This window comes from Phlebotomus papatasi, chromosome 1 (assembly GCF_024763615.1).
Source record: "Phlebotomus papatasi isolate M1 chromosome 1, Ppap_2.1, whole genome shotgun sequence".
Taxonomy (NCBI): domain Eukaryota; kingdom Metazoa; phylum Arthropoda; class Insecta; order Diptera; family Psychodidae; genus Phlebotomus; species Phlebotomus papatasi.
In genome coordinates this window covers 62,391,273-62,408,404 of record NC_077222.1, presented here as the reverse complement: position 1 = coordinate 62,408,404, position 17,132 = coordinate 62,391,273, and the positions used below count along the sequence as shown (strand labels likewise).

General features: G+C 34.1%; 2 protein-coding genes across 2 annotated transcripts in view; both read right to left on the bottom strand.

Annotated features, from left to right (window-relative positions):
* Positions 1-1,949: 1,949 nt before the first annotated feature.
* Positions 1,950-3,164, bottom strand: LOC129804413 (tRNA-uridine aminocarboxypropyltransferase 2). Its single transcript, XM_055851679.1, has 2 exons — positions 2,922-3,164; positions 1,950-2,861 (listed from the first exon to the last, which is right to left on the bottom strand). Exons 1-2 carry the CDS (start codon positions 3,035-3,037, stop codon positions 2,186-2,188), a joined length of 792 nt encoding a protein of 263 aa, XP_055707654.1. The 5' UTR covers positions 3,038-3,164; the 3' UTR covers positions 1,950-2,185.
* A 134-nt stretch (positions 3,165-3,298) lies between these two features.
* The window catches only part of LOC129810031 (zinc finger protein rotund-like), a 39,321-nt gene continuing 25,487 nt past the window's right edge, over positions 3,299-17,132 (bottom strand). The window contains exon 6 of the mRNA XM_055860263.1: positions 3,299-10,447. Within this exon, the coding sequence (XP_055716238.1) occupies positions 9,260-10,447 (1,188 nt within the window). The 3' untranslated portion in view covers positions 3,299-9,259. The remainder of the gene's footprint in view (positions 10,448-17,132) is intronic.

The following is a 17,132-nucleotide window of genomic DNA, read 5'->3' as shown; positions in this document are numbered from 1 at the left end:
AGAAACTACGAGAGATCAAGCCCTCCAACTTGACATCACACTTATCGTTTTGGGCTTAAGAAGTGCAAAATCCGCGAAAAATTTAACGACCTGCGAAAATCAGCGAAAAATTTCGCGACCCCTGAAAATCCGCGAGGAATTTCACGACCCGCGAAAATTCGTGAAGAATTGCGTGGTCCCTGAAAATCCGCGAAAAATCTCCCGGCCCCTGAAAATCCGCGAAGAATTTCACGACCCGTGAAAATCCGCGAAATATTTCGCGACCCTGGAAAATTCGCGAAAAATGTCGCGGCCCCTGAAAATCCACGAAAAATTTCGCAACCCGCGAAAATTTCGTGGCCACTGAAAATCCGCGAAAAATCTCGCGGCCCCTGAAAATCCGCGAAAAATTTCGCGACCCGCGAAAATTCGCGAGAAATTTCGTGGCCCCTGAAAATCCGCGAAAAATCTCGCGGATATATATATATATATATATATATATACATATATATATACAGGAGAGAGCGAGAGAGAGAGAGTAGGAGAAATGGCGCAATACCAGGTGTCACGCCGCTTCTCTCGTTTTTTTTCCTACCCGACGCTACGAGCAAAATTTCTTAAAATTGCAATCTTCAACTTGAAATATCTCGAGAGATCATGGTGCAATCTCCAATTTTTTTTTTAAATTGGTCTACTAAGTAGCGCTACAACATGAACATAAAATGGTTCAAATTGCATAGGCCAATTTCGAGAAAACCTAGAAAAACGGTTTTAAACCGGTTTAGAACCGATTTTTCAAAAAACTAATAGCATAGAAATCGTCGTACGCACAAGTAGGTATAGGGTAAATTAAGCTAATTCAAAACCTGCTCCAAATGGAAATTTTTCGCTACTCCAAATGGAAACGTCATTGTTTTCATGATAAATACAGTACTAAATTATTATATTTATATATTTTCTATACCACACTTTCATTATTTAGTTAATTTTGCTCAAAATAAAACGAAAATCCATTCATATTCACAAATTTTAATTTGTTAATTTCTCAGAAAAATTAAAAGTGTACCTTTTCACCATCGAATTTTTCATCGATAGACCATGTTTTCCAATGAAAAACACAATGAGGTGACTGTTATTTATTCCTTTTGTTTAACATTTATGTCATATTTCTGGATAATTTTAGTTATATTAAGTGCTAATCTTTATTGTTAACGGTACGTGAAGTTTTCAAATGAAATAATTACCTATTTCGGGAACAAAAAGGGTTTTTCTGAAGTGTCTGCAAATGCTTCAATAGGAAACCCCGGAAATATGATTTTTTGGAGAGATTCTCTTACTGTTTTAGATGAGAAAAGACCAGGAATAAGAACAAATCCTGCATACAGGAGCAAATCAACAAGGTTTTGGAAGCCTTTCGTCGCGGTTTCACTTACACTGTTTGTCTCCAATTAGAAACTTTCCCTTGTCTCCATTTGGATTAATATGTTTCCAATAGAAGCATTTTACGCTCGCGTATTTTTCTTGTATTTAAGAAGTTTTCAAATTCTATTTAAAAAATTTTCACTAAACAGTAACATTCTAGAAGAGTCAAGGAGCAAATTTATGTAATTCTCTTTAGAAAAAATATGAACTTTAAGTGTTGAATCTTCTGTTAAAGTTAAAGCGTCTGGAAATGGTTTTGAATTAGGACATTTACCCTATTTAAAAAAAAATTATGAAGATATCTCTTTCCAAACCGGAGATATTGCGTACTACGGACGGCCGGACCCGAAAATGGCGGACTACCATTTTCGGCATCAGGGATGTTCAAAATATATACCCTGTGAATTTCAGCTCGATCAGAGTACTTTTAGAAAATCGGAGTATCACAATAGGTGTGATTATGAAGGAATCCCACCTAAAAGAATTGTCCGAAGCTTGAGTCGTCCGAAAATAGCGCGCTTTCCCCTATCAATTACAAAAAAAAGAAGTTTTCAGTTTTTAAACAAATTTATTTCACTTTTAGAATATCTTTTGGGAGAGGACATTATTGTGGCTCCTGTTCTCAAGCCCAACACCACTGAAAGAGGGATCTTCCTGCCATACGGCATCTGGAGAGATGGGAATGACAACACGATTTTTCAAGGGCCTCGCTGGCTTCCCAGCTACAGAGCCCCCCTGGACACCTTGCCATACTTTGTAAGAGCTCATAATATAAATTAGTCCATCATTGATTCTCTGTTTCGGTTACTTCTGTCTGCCGGAGGAGTTTCCGGAGCCTCCGGCCAATTAATTTGGGGTATCGGTTGGTTTTGATGAGATACTCCTTGGACTGATGCGTCACAGCTCCGTTCTTCAGTTGGAAATCACAGAGGGCATGAAGTGGTTTCAGCAACTGATCCCGATAGATACCATCGCACTCCACAATCGAAAGCACTTCTGCTGCCGTTTCCAGAGTACTTAGGCACCCTTCAGTGGGCTGAGTTCTTATCACATAATTGCTATTTCCTGTCGTGATTAGCTTCACTTGGCGCATGTGGTGGAGAGAAGAGTTGCTGGCGTAGATTGCTTTGGCCTGGGACCATGTCCCATCCAGCAAGATGAGATTGAATGGACCCTCATGGGTGGGAATTTCTTCCAAGGGAACGGAATTCTTGCTCGGATAGAGCAAAAGGGAACGCGGATCATCGAGAATTTCCCTCAGGGTTGATTCATGCTTGGGCGTGGGAAATCTCTTGCCGCGGAATATTAGGCACTTGTTGCTGGCGAGCCCCAGGGAGAGCATTTTTGCTGTCTGGAGGCATCGCTTTTCTTCTGCCGGATGCTGCAGGATTATAACGCGAGATTTAGGGTTTAGGGGAGTGGTTGGCAAATGGGGACACCAGCACACAGTCGAAGGACGTCTGGAAGGTTAAAATTCTGTTATGACTAACCAGCAGGGGCTTCTGGAACTGAGAATATACCTGCATCTTTCGCAGACGTCTCGATGTTCGGGAACGTCGGAGGGAATAGCCACTAATTCATTCCATACTTCATCCTCGAGATTTGTAGATTCACTCAAAGTCGATTTATTGGCCATTTGATCAAAATTCACTCAATTTTCAACAAATAATCACAGGAAAACATGAGAAAAACGATTTTTCCGCGAGCACTCTGTGACTGGGAATGAGGTTATGTATAACTTTGAGGTTATGTTTGCCCATATGGGTTTCGACAAGTTAAAGGGCATTCCCCCATTGTCGAATTCAAATTTGAACAAAATAATAAAAATAACGTATTTTTGACTTTTTTGCTAAATAAATTCTAAAAGCCAAAGCAAAAAAACAACAACTAGCACGTACATTCATAATTTTATTTATATCGTTATTGTAATATCATACAGAATGACAGAAGAGACAGAAAAAATCATAATTATTCTAAAATTTCCTTTTTTTTTCTTAAGTTTTTACACAGCAAAAAACATTTGATTATTTTACTTACATTCACTTTTACATTAATTTTCTTCATCTCATTAAAATTGTTTACTTATTTACTTTCTTGCTTTTTGCATCAATGTTTTTTTCTCGCCATTTATTTTGCAAAGATATGGAAATCACACTTTTACAAAGAGATAGACAATTTTTTTTCCTTTAGTACTTTTAATAATTAAAATGTTTGAAGAAATAATGTTTTTTTTTTCGCAAAAGTCGAATTTATTGACATTTCGTTGCATTTCTAATTTTATCCTTTCTTCTAAACATTTTATTTTCATCGTCGAGTCTCTATAAATATTGTTTAAATATTATTTTTTTTTTTCATTCAATAGATACGCATAAGTTTTACATGGAATTTTTATTATCTACTTTTTTTCATGTGGTGAGAGAAGGGTTTTGAGGACATAGGAGATTACTCCACTTAATCATGTTTTTTTTTTACTTCTAATGGGATTTCTAAATAAGAATTATCATTACAAGGTCTATTTACATAAATTCCTTTATAATTATTTAATACTATTTAGTTAATCTTTTACAACATTCTCATTTGTAATTAAAATTTATGTTTTTTTGAAAATATTCAAAATATATCACAGTTCGTCCATTTATATGCATTTCGTGCATTTATGCAAATATTCCATCGTCTTATGCGCCTCAACATTTTTTTTCTCAACTTGTACATCCAATGAATATCTTTCTGAAGCCCATGCTTCGTTCATTGTTCCACTCAATACACTTTTTATTTCATTTTTTTTATCTTTATGCTTTTAAAATTAGATTTGCTAGAAATTAATTCATTTATTTTCTAAAGTATTCACTGCATTTTAGTTCTTCATCCTCCTCCCTTGATCAAAATATAAACATTTAAAAGTGTGGACGGTAAACAAACACATTTTTAAAATGGTTTTCCTTAGTTATTGTAGCACTATTTCAGACTGAGTTTCAGCAAAATCCTCAAAGTTTTCCTCCAAATTCGTTTAAAAGTTCTTTTATTTTTAATTGAACGAGTTTCAGCAGGAAACATACATCTTATTCCAACTCAGAAAAGAAAAAAAACACAGATATAGGACAATGATGTTATATGGATTCTATATTGAAAGTTTTAAAAAGAATTATAAAAAAATACACTCATATTTAAATAACAATGAGTACACTGAGAAAAAACGGGTGTGCGATTAACATTTTTTTACTCATAACCTTAACACTTTTTAGGTGTAAAAATATATCAACATTTTTTATTGTTAATTTTACATCTTTTTAAGGGTAAAAATAACATGAAAAGGGTAAGTTTAACCCCTAATACACCTAAAAGGCATAATATTTACACTCGACTCTTCGTTATCCGGCTGACGTGGGGACAAAATGACATTTTGGTTTTTTGGTCAACGATTTTTCTCTTTTGCGCTGTGTGAATTTATTTTCTGGCGAAAAAGAACACAATTTTCTTCGTGGTGTGTTAATGTTTCATTTTGTAGCACGATTGTGTATCAAAAACTTTGATAAAATGAAAATAACATATTAATTCACTCTGGACAAACTGCATGTTTCGTAAAAAATCGTTTTGAATACATCAACCGCCAGCGTTTGGCAGCTGTCACCCGGATAACGAAGGGCCGGATAACGAAGAGCCCTGTGTACACCGATTTCAGATCAATGCAGGGTAAAATTAACATTTCCGGAATGTTATTTTAACTTTTTCGGAGTTCTCTCAGTATAGAACACTCAAAAGGAAGTGACCGTGTGACCTGTACAATTAGTGTTCTTAGTGTTCTTATTTTTTGTTGTTAATGGAGTAAAATCTCTGGATTTTTGGCTCTGCATGTCATCTCTCAAATATCTTAAGTTTCACTTTTTATTTGAGGGGAAATTATAGAAATGTTTAAATGTGTAGCACATAGAAAAACAAATAAAGGAGACTTAAAAAAAGTCATCTCTGAATACACTGACTTCATTTCATTTTCATTTTATGAAGGGTTTTTTTCGTCATTGCTGGCAATTTCCCTAATATTGATTTAGCGAAAGCTTGAGTGTTATCTGCAACATTAACACTAAATCTACCGACCGTTTTCGTCGTTTTTCCTAGCACGCTCGCAACAAATTTACTTGGAAAAGAGGAAAAACTTAAAATTTAAACACTGAAAAATATATTACATGGATTACATGCATATTTAAAAATTCATAAAGTTTAATAGCGAAATTGTACTTAAATATGTGTTAATTTTAAAAAGTTTTTAAACCGGTCAATTTGACCGGGTCTTGGTAGGTTTAGTGCTAAGTGAGCGTTCTAGAAAAGACCGAAAAATAAAAATAACCGCTTTTAAAATTCATTTTACAAAATATAAACAAAATCCTTTTTAAATTTCAGTATTTGTTGTTTGATTTTTATGAGGTTTAAACTAAATCTCGATATTATATTGATGGAGCTACCGCAATCCGTCAGGAATTTAGATATTTCAAGGATCTCCCGACGAGCTTCGGTAACTCCATTATCCTTACGTCGGTTTTCTTTACAATAAACTTCGGTAGATTCAAGGATTAAACCGTCCTTTAACTTCTTTTCAGTCAAGTTTTTTTTTGTTGTTAAAAATTTTGACTTGATACATTAGATTCTGAAAAGCCAATAAAATTGTTTGTTATTTTAGATTTGAACTTCGGAAACTGGGCTAAACCTCTATTAGTCTGAAGACTACTTAACCCTAAAAGCGTTTTTGCGACAAGGTAAAAAGATTGATATCTAAATTTCATTTTACGAAATTGGTTAAGTTTGAACTAAGCCGAGGAGCTGCGGCTGCCAGAATGCGTCGGGAAATGATGTATCTGAAGAATTTTCCAACGAATTCCGGTAGTCCCATTAATGTATTAGGAAAAGGAAAAAGTCCTCATGTTGGTTTTTCTTCAATATAAAACTCGATAAGTGTTGTTTCCACATTTAAGGGTTAAATCGAGCCCTTATAAGCGTGAAGATAAGCGTATGATCAACCACTTCTTTTTCAATTCTTTCTTCTTTAATATTGTTTCATATTATTAGCTTTTGATAAATTTTTCCGTAACAAAGTTAATTCTTAATTATGTGTTTTGTGTATTAATTTTAGTGCATGTCTTTTATTCGACAAACTGAGTTACACAGATTTACGACTTAAGGGGTTACGTGTAGCATGTTTTCCTTTTTTTCCAAAATAGTAACAAATTTATATAACTTTTAAAGTCTTTGGCAGATAAATGTATAATATTTAAACAATATTTTCAGAAATTTTCGCTAAATATTTTAAAAATTCAGCCGCCGGGATCTGATTTTAGTAAAATAAAATCTTCTTGGATAAAAATAAATTTTTGTAAGGACAACATTACTCAGAGTGGGTTCATTTATAATTTTAAAAGAATCTATAAGGAGATGAGTTAAAATAGTCTTTGAACTAAGGATTTTATGGTTTCTTGAACACACCTTTTTTAAAAATGAAACATGATGTAAAATACGTCATAAATCATAAATGGTATTTTGATAAATAAAATACTCCCAAGAAACCCAATTTCATTTTCTTTTAAAAAATCCTTCGTTCAAGGACCATTTTAACTCATCTTGACAGGAATTATGTGTCTTTTGAATTCGCACGAATTTACTCTAAGAAACCTTATCGAAAAAAAGTAAGTTTTTTTTTTAAAAAGGTCCCCGAAAATCAGGTCCTAGAGGCTGAATTTTTAAATGAAAATTTCAGGAAGTATAGTGTAAAAGTTGTACTTTTATATAGCTAAAAGCCCTAAAAGGTTGAATTAAATAGATTTTACATTACGTTGAAAGTTGAAAAAACTTTACGTTTATTATATTGAGGGCTATTTTACTTCTCTTTTTAAAAAATCTTCAATCTCACCAGCAATTAAAATCTATCACTAATTTTTAAGAGCTTTAAGGACTAAGTCAAAATTCCTCTAATTTTTATAATTTTATAATTTTTATATTAAATGATCGAAATGAAACTATGTGGCTAAACCTCAAATTTGAAGGAGCCTTTAATGAAAGCTCCTAAAAATTCAATTGTACTCGATAATTCTTTCGTATTGTTGTTTTAGTTTATTTTTTTTAGAAGAAAATTTTCGGTCAGTAGATTTAAGAATTGGTTACTAAAGAAATCTACTTTAGAATATAATTTAATCATTATGGCGCTCGCACACATTTTCAATAGAATGAAATTCAATCGACATTTTACCTCTTACTCTTTCAAAGTGAAATCAGTTGCCCTTTTCCGTCAAATGAAAATTGTGATTGAAACGTAAATTTCAATTCTCAACAACAAATTGAGTATTTAGAATGCTCATTTGTGTGTAATATCAAGCATTACGGTGCTATTCCAATGGAAAATGAAAAGGCAAAAATTTTCCTCCTGAACATTTTTTCTCGCACATGACAGTTCTCAAGTTCTTCTGCATTATCGACTTTTCATTCTGTTGGTTCCTATGTCGACTATTTTCCCCATTTCTCGTCATGTTCAAAAATCCCTAAATATCCGTGACAGGAACCAACAGAGAGATAAGTCAATTATGTACAAGATGTAATTGAGAATTGCCATGTCCTAAATAAAAAAAAACTGTTCAGCAGAAAGATTTCCCTTTTTAATTGAAATAGCACCATTAAGCGGTCTTCAGGCTAGATGTTCAGCCCAGTTCCCAAAGGTCTCACAATCCTGAAAAGCGAGCCATTTTATTGCTTTCTGAGAACCTAATAGGTCATTTATCTTTAATAATCCAATCCTAAAGTTAAATTTTTCCAAAAAATCGAGATTGATAAGAAATTAGAGCAGTTAAGCCGTATGGCTAAGTCTTAGTTCTGAAGCCCGTATTTATTGTTTCATTGTTGTTTTAAAACTTTTTTCTTAGAAGACTTTTTCTCAGTGTAATCATTATTTTCTTTTAAAAAACATTGAAAAAAGCAATAAGCATCACACAATTATTTATAATATTTCTTTTTAAATATATAAGTATAATATTATTTTAGTGAGACTAGGAATAGAGTGAGCGAGGCTATGATCGAGATTGTAGTTATTCTAGACGTTGTGATAATTGTGAGTTTAGAAAACAAAATAATTGTGTGTTGCCCATTAGCTTTTGAAAACATTTTCCTGTTCTTCTTTTTGAGTCAGGTTGCCTTTCATCAATTCTTAGAATTCTACTTAGAATTCTAAGAGATAGCCCCAAAAAAATAGCGACTTTGTGGACTAAAATATTATATGAAATTAAATTTGCAAAAGTTTAATCCCCCATGGATATTTTGTGTGGAAAAAATTCCTTCAGCATTTACTTAAATGTGCAATGTTTTTTTGAAGAGTGTAATGGAAAGCTTTAAGTCTCAAATATTTTTTTTTAATTTGCGTAAAATTTTAATATTGCTTCACCCATTTTACCAGGAACTTTGATAAAACGGAGATAAAGCAATTGTTATTAAAAAATCATCATGTCCGATTATTTTTTTCTTTTAATTTATTTTAATTATAAAGAAAATTAGACAAGAAATTTTAAATTTAAAAATTTTGCATCCTTATTTTTATTCTTTGAGTCAATTTTAACAGGAACCTAAAAACTGTCGGTTTTTTTTAAAGGAGGAGGAAAACTTTGGGAAATTCCTAAATCCCTTTAGCAGGCAATAAAGTATTCTTCCAAGGCTCTTCAATGAAGAGCTTTGTGCAAGTAAAATCACAGGTTGAATCAACTGATAGGTGAGATAACAAACGTGTGTATGAAAAAATCGTACTAAATGCGGATCAGTGATGCTCCTTCTAATTGACAGGTACGTGTCGCGCCTCTTCTGTAGAAGGAAGCCTATAGAGGTGGGAAATCGCTTAGCCCTTGTCCTTGCCGGCACCAACACTCACACCCAGCAAGTGTTCACCGGCCATGAGTCCTCCGGGCTGGTGGGCGTAATTTCGGATCTGATGCAAGGAGATGAGTTGATTGGGGAAGGAAGCGCCGGCATTCTGGTTTACATTCTTATTCTGGAAGCTGATGGCGTCATAGAGATAGGGTCGCTGGGCCAGTTGATGGTGATGGCCCAGTGAATTGAGGTGGGGTGTCATGGAGTTGATAGGTGTGAAGGCTGAATTGCTCACGGGGGCTGTCTTGGTGATGCTGGCTACGCTACCTTCGTAGTTGGTGGGCGTTGATGAGGGTGGTAGCGGATTGCCGGACGCACTAAGACTGGCTGCCTGCTGTCGATTGACCACAAGATCCTCACCCACATCCTCGCGAGCCGAATGATTTTCCAGAAGAGAACGATGATGGCCTTGTTGCTGCAGATCCGCATGCCCATTGTTCTGATGCTGGTTTACATGGAAGTCATGGTGGGAAGTGTTATGTTGCTGCTGCTGTTGTTGCTGCTGTTGCTGCATGACTTCTGTGAGACTTGCAGCAGAGTCCGGACTCACCTTCGGCCAGTACGGATGTTCGCCAGCTACAGCTGGTAGTTGGGTATTGAGGCCAATATTGCGATTGATTCCCAGCGTAGACATACCCGTTGTAATAGGTGGCCTCTTATCAGTTCGCTCAGCATGCTTCTGCATGTGCTTGGAAAGATAGGTCTCCTGGGTGTAGGATTTTCCGCAGTACTGGCAGATGTGGGTCTTGAGGTGCTTAGACTCCTTGTGCTTGGGGATGTGCTCCAGCAACGATGGTTCGTCCGAAAAGCACTTATAGCAGGAGTTGCACTTGTAGGGCTTGTCCGTCTGGTGGCAGCGCGAATGCGACTGGAGATTGGAGAGCTGAGAGAAGGCCTTCTGGCATCCCGGATGGCGACACTTGTACGGCTTATCGCCCGTGTGCGTCCGGATGTGCTGCTGCAGGTGCGAAAGCTGCGTGAACTTGCGCTGGCAGATCTCACAGCGGTAGGGCTTGATGCCCAGGTGGATGCGGGTGTGCTGAGACAAGTAGCTGGAATTGGCAAAAGCCTTGGAGCATTGAGAACACTTGTACGGCTTCGCCTCACGCATGTGGATCTGCGTATGCAATTGCAGGTCTGCCTTGGAACTGAAGATCTGCAAGAACAAAAGACACCATCTCTTCAGCAATAATATTCTATTCTATACCATTTTTTTTTTAATAAAGATTTTTTTGTCTACTTTGACTTGGGTAATTATAACTATAATGCTTTCAATCGCATTGTAAAAATTCATTAAAATAAACAATTTTGATTAAAACATAGATTAAAAAAAATCAATAGAAAAATTGACACTATAAAAAATTCCCAAAATGATTTTAATTATTAAATATCACTCAAAAGTGTTCACGAGTAATACCGCAAATTCGCTCAAACCCATTATAAAAGTCAAGTATTTAATACGATCATGTGGCATTAATTTTATTCCTCGAATATAAAAAAAGCATTTCACTCTGGAGTAATCTAAAAAATTTAAGCATAGTGTTTTCTGTATGATTGCCGAAGTTTGATAATATAAAAAATAATTTGTAGCAGTATACATACTTTAAAGAGATATTTATAAAATAAAAATTAATATATTATCTTCAACGTATGTTATATGATTATTAATAATAATAATTTCTATAGTAATAATATGTATTGGTTAATGGTTATAATAATGACTTTATTGATTTTTAACAAATAAAACGAATAAAATTTAAAATATTTGAATACTTTTGAGGAAAAGCTACGTTATTATATAATATTTTTCAATTTATCGCGTCTATATAATATTGCCGTTTGACCATTCACTTTTTTGAAAAAGAAAATATTATAAACAAATTTATTGATTATTATCCTTTATTGTTTGTTTATTAATAAATATATAAATAAATTATTTAAATTTTAAGTTAAAAATTGATTAAAATATGCTACGCTTTGATCAATTTTAAAGAGAAGTTTAGAATATTTTTTACAAATGTGCAACTGCTTGATATGTAGGAAATATTTAAGCTCAAAAGTGAAGAATATTCAAACTACCGCATTGATGTATGATTTTTATTTATTTTTTATTATTTTCAATTTTTTTTTGAACAAATCGTTTTGACACTAGAAACTATAACAACTATAGGGGGAAACGGGGCACCTTTGAAAGTGGGATTTTTCACATATGAAATTGGGATTTTTGACCCATTTTTAAGTAAAATTGAGCCTTATCGTGATATAATTTAGCTGCACAAAGCAGATGGATAAGCTTAATTACATAATGATATGGCTCAGTTCCACTTAAATATAAGAGGAAAATCCCAATTTCAAAGGTGCCCCACTTCCCCCTATACATAATATTTTTCATTAGAACGAAAATTATTATTCATTGGAATTGTCAGAAAATTGATTAAAATTTTTGAGCTTTTTTTTGTTCCTTTCGCCCATATAGAGACAGAAAGTACACCGAATCAAACTATGTTGTACTTTCCAAGGTTAGATGTAAAACGTTTCACAAGTTTTGTTTAGCGGTTTCATTTTTATTGTTGATTTTCGTTCCATAAAAAGTGTATCGTCCTTAAAGGGTTAAGGAGAGTAGGGGAGACTGGGGCAAAACTTGTCAAAATTGTCACGAGCTCTGAGAAAACTTAAACGTTTTATAATGTGCACATTCTTGTAGGAAATTTACTGCTCTACAACATTGCAGAAGACTATTTTCCTCTATCTCGAAAGAAATGTGATTTTCGAATCATTTTCTAAAAGTCGATTTTGTGAAGATTCTCAAAATTGCTGGGGCAAATTTTGTCAATCTTCGGATGATTTGTGACGTTTTACTCTCGCAAACGTTAAAAATATCAAATAGACACATTTTTATAGGAAATTTATTCCTCTACAACTTTGTCGAAGATTATTTTTCTCTATTTAACGAGAAATGTGCTTAAATTGAGCTAATCAGTATTGATATTTACTGTAAGCCAAAAATAGGGCTCAAAATTTCTTTATTTTTTATTTCAGATTGATCCTTCCCCGAATCCCTTGAAACTTTGTAAGTTTAAGAAGGTTCATGAAGGCTATCTATTATAAAAATTTCAAGCCTTAGTCTTTTTTATTTTAGAAAATAGTGAATATTGAAATTTCCGTTTTGACAAATTTTGTCCCAGTCTTCCCTAGTGTCAATTAGGAGGCTAAAAGTTAGTTGGTTTTCGTTATTCCGTTTTTTATGAGGAGAAGGAAACAAGCAATCTTCTTGAAATTTTTGGCATAATTTTTTGCACATTTAAAAAGTACTTAAATTTTTTTTCAGAGAAAAGATATTTACAAAATAGCGGATTAATGAATAGTCGAATGGAGCGCCTCGTCGTGTCGCAACACTCTCTAATTTGCGGGATATCTGCAGCTCGTAGTTTTTGTTCGAAAAATCAATTTTCATCAGTGTATATTTCTCAGTTAAAAAAAACTAAGATAACCCAGGAAAATCGTATAATCGGAACTTTTTTTCAAGGTTTTTGAAAAAGATGCATTTTTGGGACAAAATTTTAATTTAAATTCTGTAAAAAATAGAAAAATTGGTTTTCAGCAATTCTTTTAGTTCAACCAAAAGAGAATTTAATGCTGAAGAGAATAAACCTATATTCATTGTGATCGGCCTATAAGTTTATTTTTTTAATCTTTGCCGCAAATTCGAAGAAATTGTAAAATTGAGAAGTGAGAAAAACTCGCTTCAAAGTTTTTGATGTTCACTCGAAAACTTGTAAATCTGATCGGTACCCTATGCATTCGTCCTTCATCCCTGTATCTTCGGAAATATTTCGAATCAGCTTCTGACATTTTTATGGTAAGTTTCTTAGATTAGTTTAGCTTTATAAACTATGTAGCATAAAATATAAAGCTTCTTAGTGATCCAACTGTTTTTCTATTATTTTAATGACTTAGTATTTCTGACAATTTGAAACATCAACTCAGAGGTTCGTGGAAAATTGCTTTTTTCTCATTTTTTTAATAGTTCTTATTTTTTTCAAACTTGTAATTAAGATCAAACTTGTAGATTTATATTATTTAGATGTTTGCTTTAACCCTTTAAGGATGAGTTGGACACTATGGTGTCGCAAAAAACAAAACTAATTTTTTTTCTATAGAAAGTTATTTTGTCCTCCAAATTTTCAGAAAAAATTATTTTCGTTTTTTTTTGAAACTTGCGTCAAACTTATCCTTTAAGGGTTAAAGGGTTAAGGGGGTCTGAATTACTAGGTTCACTAGGTCAAAAGACATTGATATCTTTTATTGCCTAAATCGATAGAACATATCATAAAAATTTCAAAAGCCAATTCAAAGTATTTCCGAAGATAAAAAGACGGAAGCCAAAGAGCACAGAACAGATTTGTAAACGTTCGGGCAAACATCCAAAACTTTTAGTTGCTTTTTCTCCATTTTTCATTTTCACGATCTTGTCTAATTGACAGAAAAATAGCAAAAAACTCATGAGCCGATCGAAATGAATAAACGTTTATTCTCATTAGAATTAAATTCTGTTCTAATTGAATAAATGGTTTTTGAGATTTTTAATTAAAAAAAAAATATTTTTTTAAATATATTAAAGTCAATGTTTTGTTCCAAAATGTGCTTCTGAATTAATAAAAAGAAAACCTTAAAAAACCTGGTTTGACGATTTTTTCAGATTTCACTCAAATACTTTTATGAAGAATATTTTCTTAAGATTTTTTCTTATTACACAAGAATTACGAGCTGCACATTTCTCGCCAATTAGGCAGTGCTTCGATGGGGCGCTTCAGTAAACCACTCATAGTTCACCATTTTGTTTTGTTTTTGTTTTTAAGAAATATGTATAAACAAATACCAAACATTTATTATGTAGTTATTATGTATAGAAGAGTATAAAAGGGTAATTATAAACAGAATCTAATTCAAAATTTTGAGATGTCCTGAATTCTCACTGTTTAATATGAAGAAAGAGAAAAAAAAGACCACTAAGAACTAGGGTCGATGGATCATCTTTTCGACAAGAAACTCCTTTCGACACTTTTGTCAAAAAGTGTAAAATATGTATAACGTCGTTTTTCTGTAATATACCTTTTCCTATAAAGATAGATATTTAAATTTCATACTATCCCAAATGGTATAGAGTAGGATGTCATTAGGTCCTGACACTAGTTCTTAAAGTGTCGATAGGTGTTCCTTTGATCCTATATTGTTCCTTAAGTCAAGAGTACTTCATCATATGTTATTTCCCCATTTAAAAAATGCGAAGATTTCAAAATTCGGTTTTAGATTCTGATCAGAATTATACTATTTTACGTATATCGTGCAGCGCATCGTAGGATTTTTTATTTAATTTTTGAATATGATATCCACTCGTGCGAAATATTTCTCTATCACTGTAATTTCAGATAGACGTATCCATTATTTGGAATTACAGGGGACTAACATTGTTTCTTAATAGAAAATATTCGAGAATAAGAGTGAAAGAAGTTTCTAGGGTGGTGTCACCACTTCTCGCCAGTGACCCACTTCTCGCCACCTATAGTTAAATCGAAGAATAATCATATAATACGAGTAATAAAAAGGATATCAGGAAGAAAGAGCAACGCTGAATATATTTTGTAATAATATTATCCAAAATAATTGAGTTTGGGCCTATTCAAGTAGGTGGCGAGATGTGGTTATTTTTGAACTTTTAATAAAAATATATATTTTTTAAATAATCTACCGTTAATTTGAGGGACTATTAGTCTGATATATCTATAGACAACATATCTAAGAAACTCTGTGTCAAATTCAAGTTACTTAATAAATAAGGGTTTAAAAATTATAATTAAATTAATTTCAGTTTTTCCTAAAAGTGGCGATAAGTGGTTACTCCACCCAATGTTTAATAAGTATACTCGAACAAAAATAGAAAAGAAAAATATATAGTTTTGCCCAAACATTAGCCTGAGATAGTTATTTTGATAACAATTTGATATTCTTAATATAAATCCTTTGAAAAATTATTCAGAATCTTTGTGTTTGGTGCCATGTATTTTTGAAAGAGAAATTCTAAAAGTAACTGAGAAATTTTCTGCAATTTTTCGAAAATTTTATAATCGAACAAAAAATTTTAACTTGCAAACTGTTTCGAAGAGTATTCTAAATTGAATTCAAGATTTTCCCATCGAGAATTTTATGATTTTTTTCACATTTTTTGTCGATTCTCTAACTCCCATCGCTGACCAGAGTAAATACTTTTGATATATATTTGAACAGGTAAAAAAGTAATTAAATGAATAAAAGCATGAGAAAAAAATGTTCTATTGACTTAAATCAACATCAAAATGGTTTAACCCGAGCAAAAAAACCCTTCTTATTGAGAAGTAGTATTTTTTTAATTTCAATTTTAAGGGGAAAATTGTCCGTATAGTTTCCTATTACATTTTAATTTATGTTTTTTTTTTCTGAAAAACACTCCAGAAAAATGATAAAAAGTTTTGGTGATAATTTCCGTTTTAGCAATCTCAATAATTCCCAGAATATCTTCTCTTCTAACTTTTGCTCAACGACGGCATTTTCAAAGTTGCAAGAGAAAAATGGTAATAATTAGTGAGGAGTATTGCTTTGGAAAAGTCTACTGGCAAGTTTTTGGCGAAAAAAAAGGGTGGAAAAAATCTGTGGGTTGCGTGTGAGTGAGGAGGGAGGAGTGTCTCATTAAAAAATGCTCTGAGGGTGCGACAGAGAGGCCGAATGGGGTGGATTTGAGAGTGTTTGGGGTGAATGGCCAAGCCCCTGCTCTCGGGCATGCTACCTTGGAGTCTTTTGTGTGGCCATCCAGAGCGGGTGCAGAGGGTGACGTTGGACATGGCACTGTGGAGGGTGACTTTGGGGGTGGCAGTTCGTTCTTAATCGCCCCCGACGAGGTCGCATTGCCCACGGCGGAAGACTGTTTCGATGGATACTCAATTGCTTCATCGTTGTTGTTGTTGTTAAAGAGTGGCTTAAAGTCGCCGAGGTGCTGTTGAAGGGTCTGTTGCTGGTGGTGGGTGGAGTAGGGATGGTGATGGGACAAATGGATGGATCTCACGATATCCGTGGAGGATCCACTGGGTGGGACGGTATTGGCGGGAAAACCGTTGAGCGATCGCAGCTGATCAATTGATCGATGGATGTAGCTGTTGTACTCGGCGGCAGGAATTTCCCCCACCAGGGGGCTATTGTGGTGGTAGTCGAGGCCACCACCAGCGCTCTGATACTCCAGAATGCGGCCCTCCAGTGTGCCCCAGCTTTCGAAACACTCCGCCAAAGTTCACGTTGACCGTTCACAGTTTACCCAAAATGATTCGATCCGTTAGGATCCTTTTTAGTTCCCAAAATGCTTGTTTGTAGCGCCACTAGCTAACCTTAGGTACTAGCATCCACAGAAAGTTCACTTCATTTCCTTGATGTTATTTGCACTAATGTTACATAAGTTTATTTCATGGGTTGTAAATAAAAGCCTTCCATGGGAGACAAGTATTTTACAAAAAAGAAACGTTTTCACCAAACAGTTTGACAAGAATTTGAATTTTTGAACTGTTTAACGGTCACAACGGTTATTCTTTGATAATTTATTCTGTGCTAGTGGTTGTAGAAGAGATTAATGGTTTACTGTGAACAGGCGGATGTTGCACGAATTCTTGCGCGCGCGATCTTTTCAAGTGGCCAGGGAAGGGAGGTATGAGGGAAGTCCACCCACACAGCCACCAAGATAGTCAACAATACTTTTCTTTTTATTCCTGTAAGCTCTATCTGCGTCTCCTGCACATTAGGGGGAACACACAACAAATCAA

Bases quoted from the DNA above. Each gene is read 5' to 3' on its own strand.
- LOC129804413 (XM_055851679.1), bottom strand. From the start codon at position 3,037: ATGGCCAATAAATCGACTTTGAGTGAATCTACAAATCTCGAGGATGAA. The intron at 2,862-2,921 runs GTATATTCTCAG...TTAACCTTCCAG, and splicing joins GACGTCTGCGAAAGATGCAG to ACGTCCTTCGACTGTGTGCT.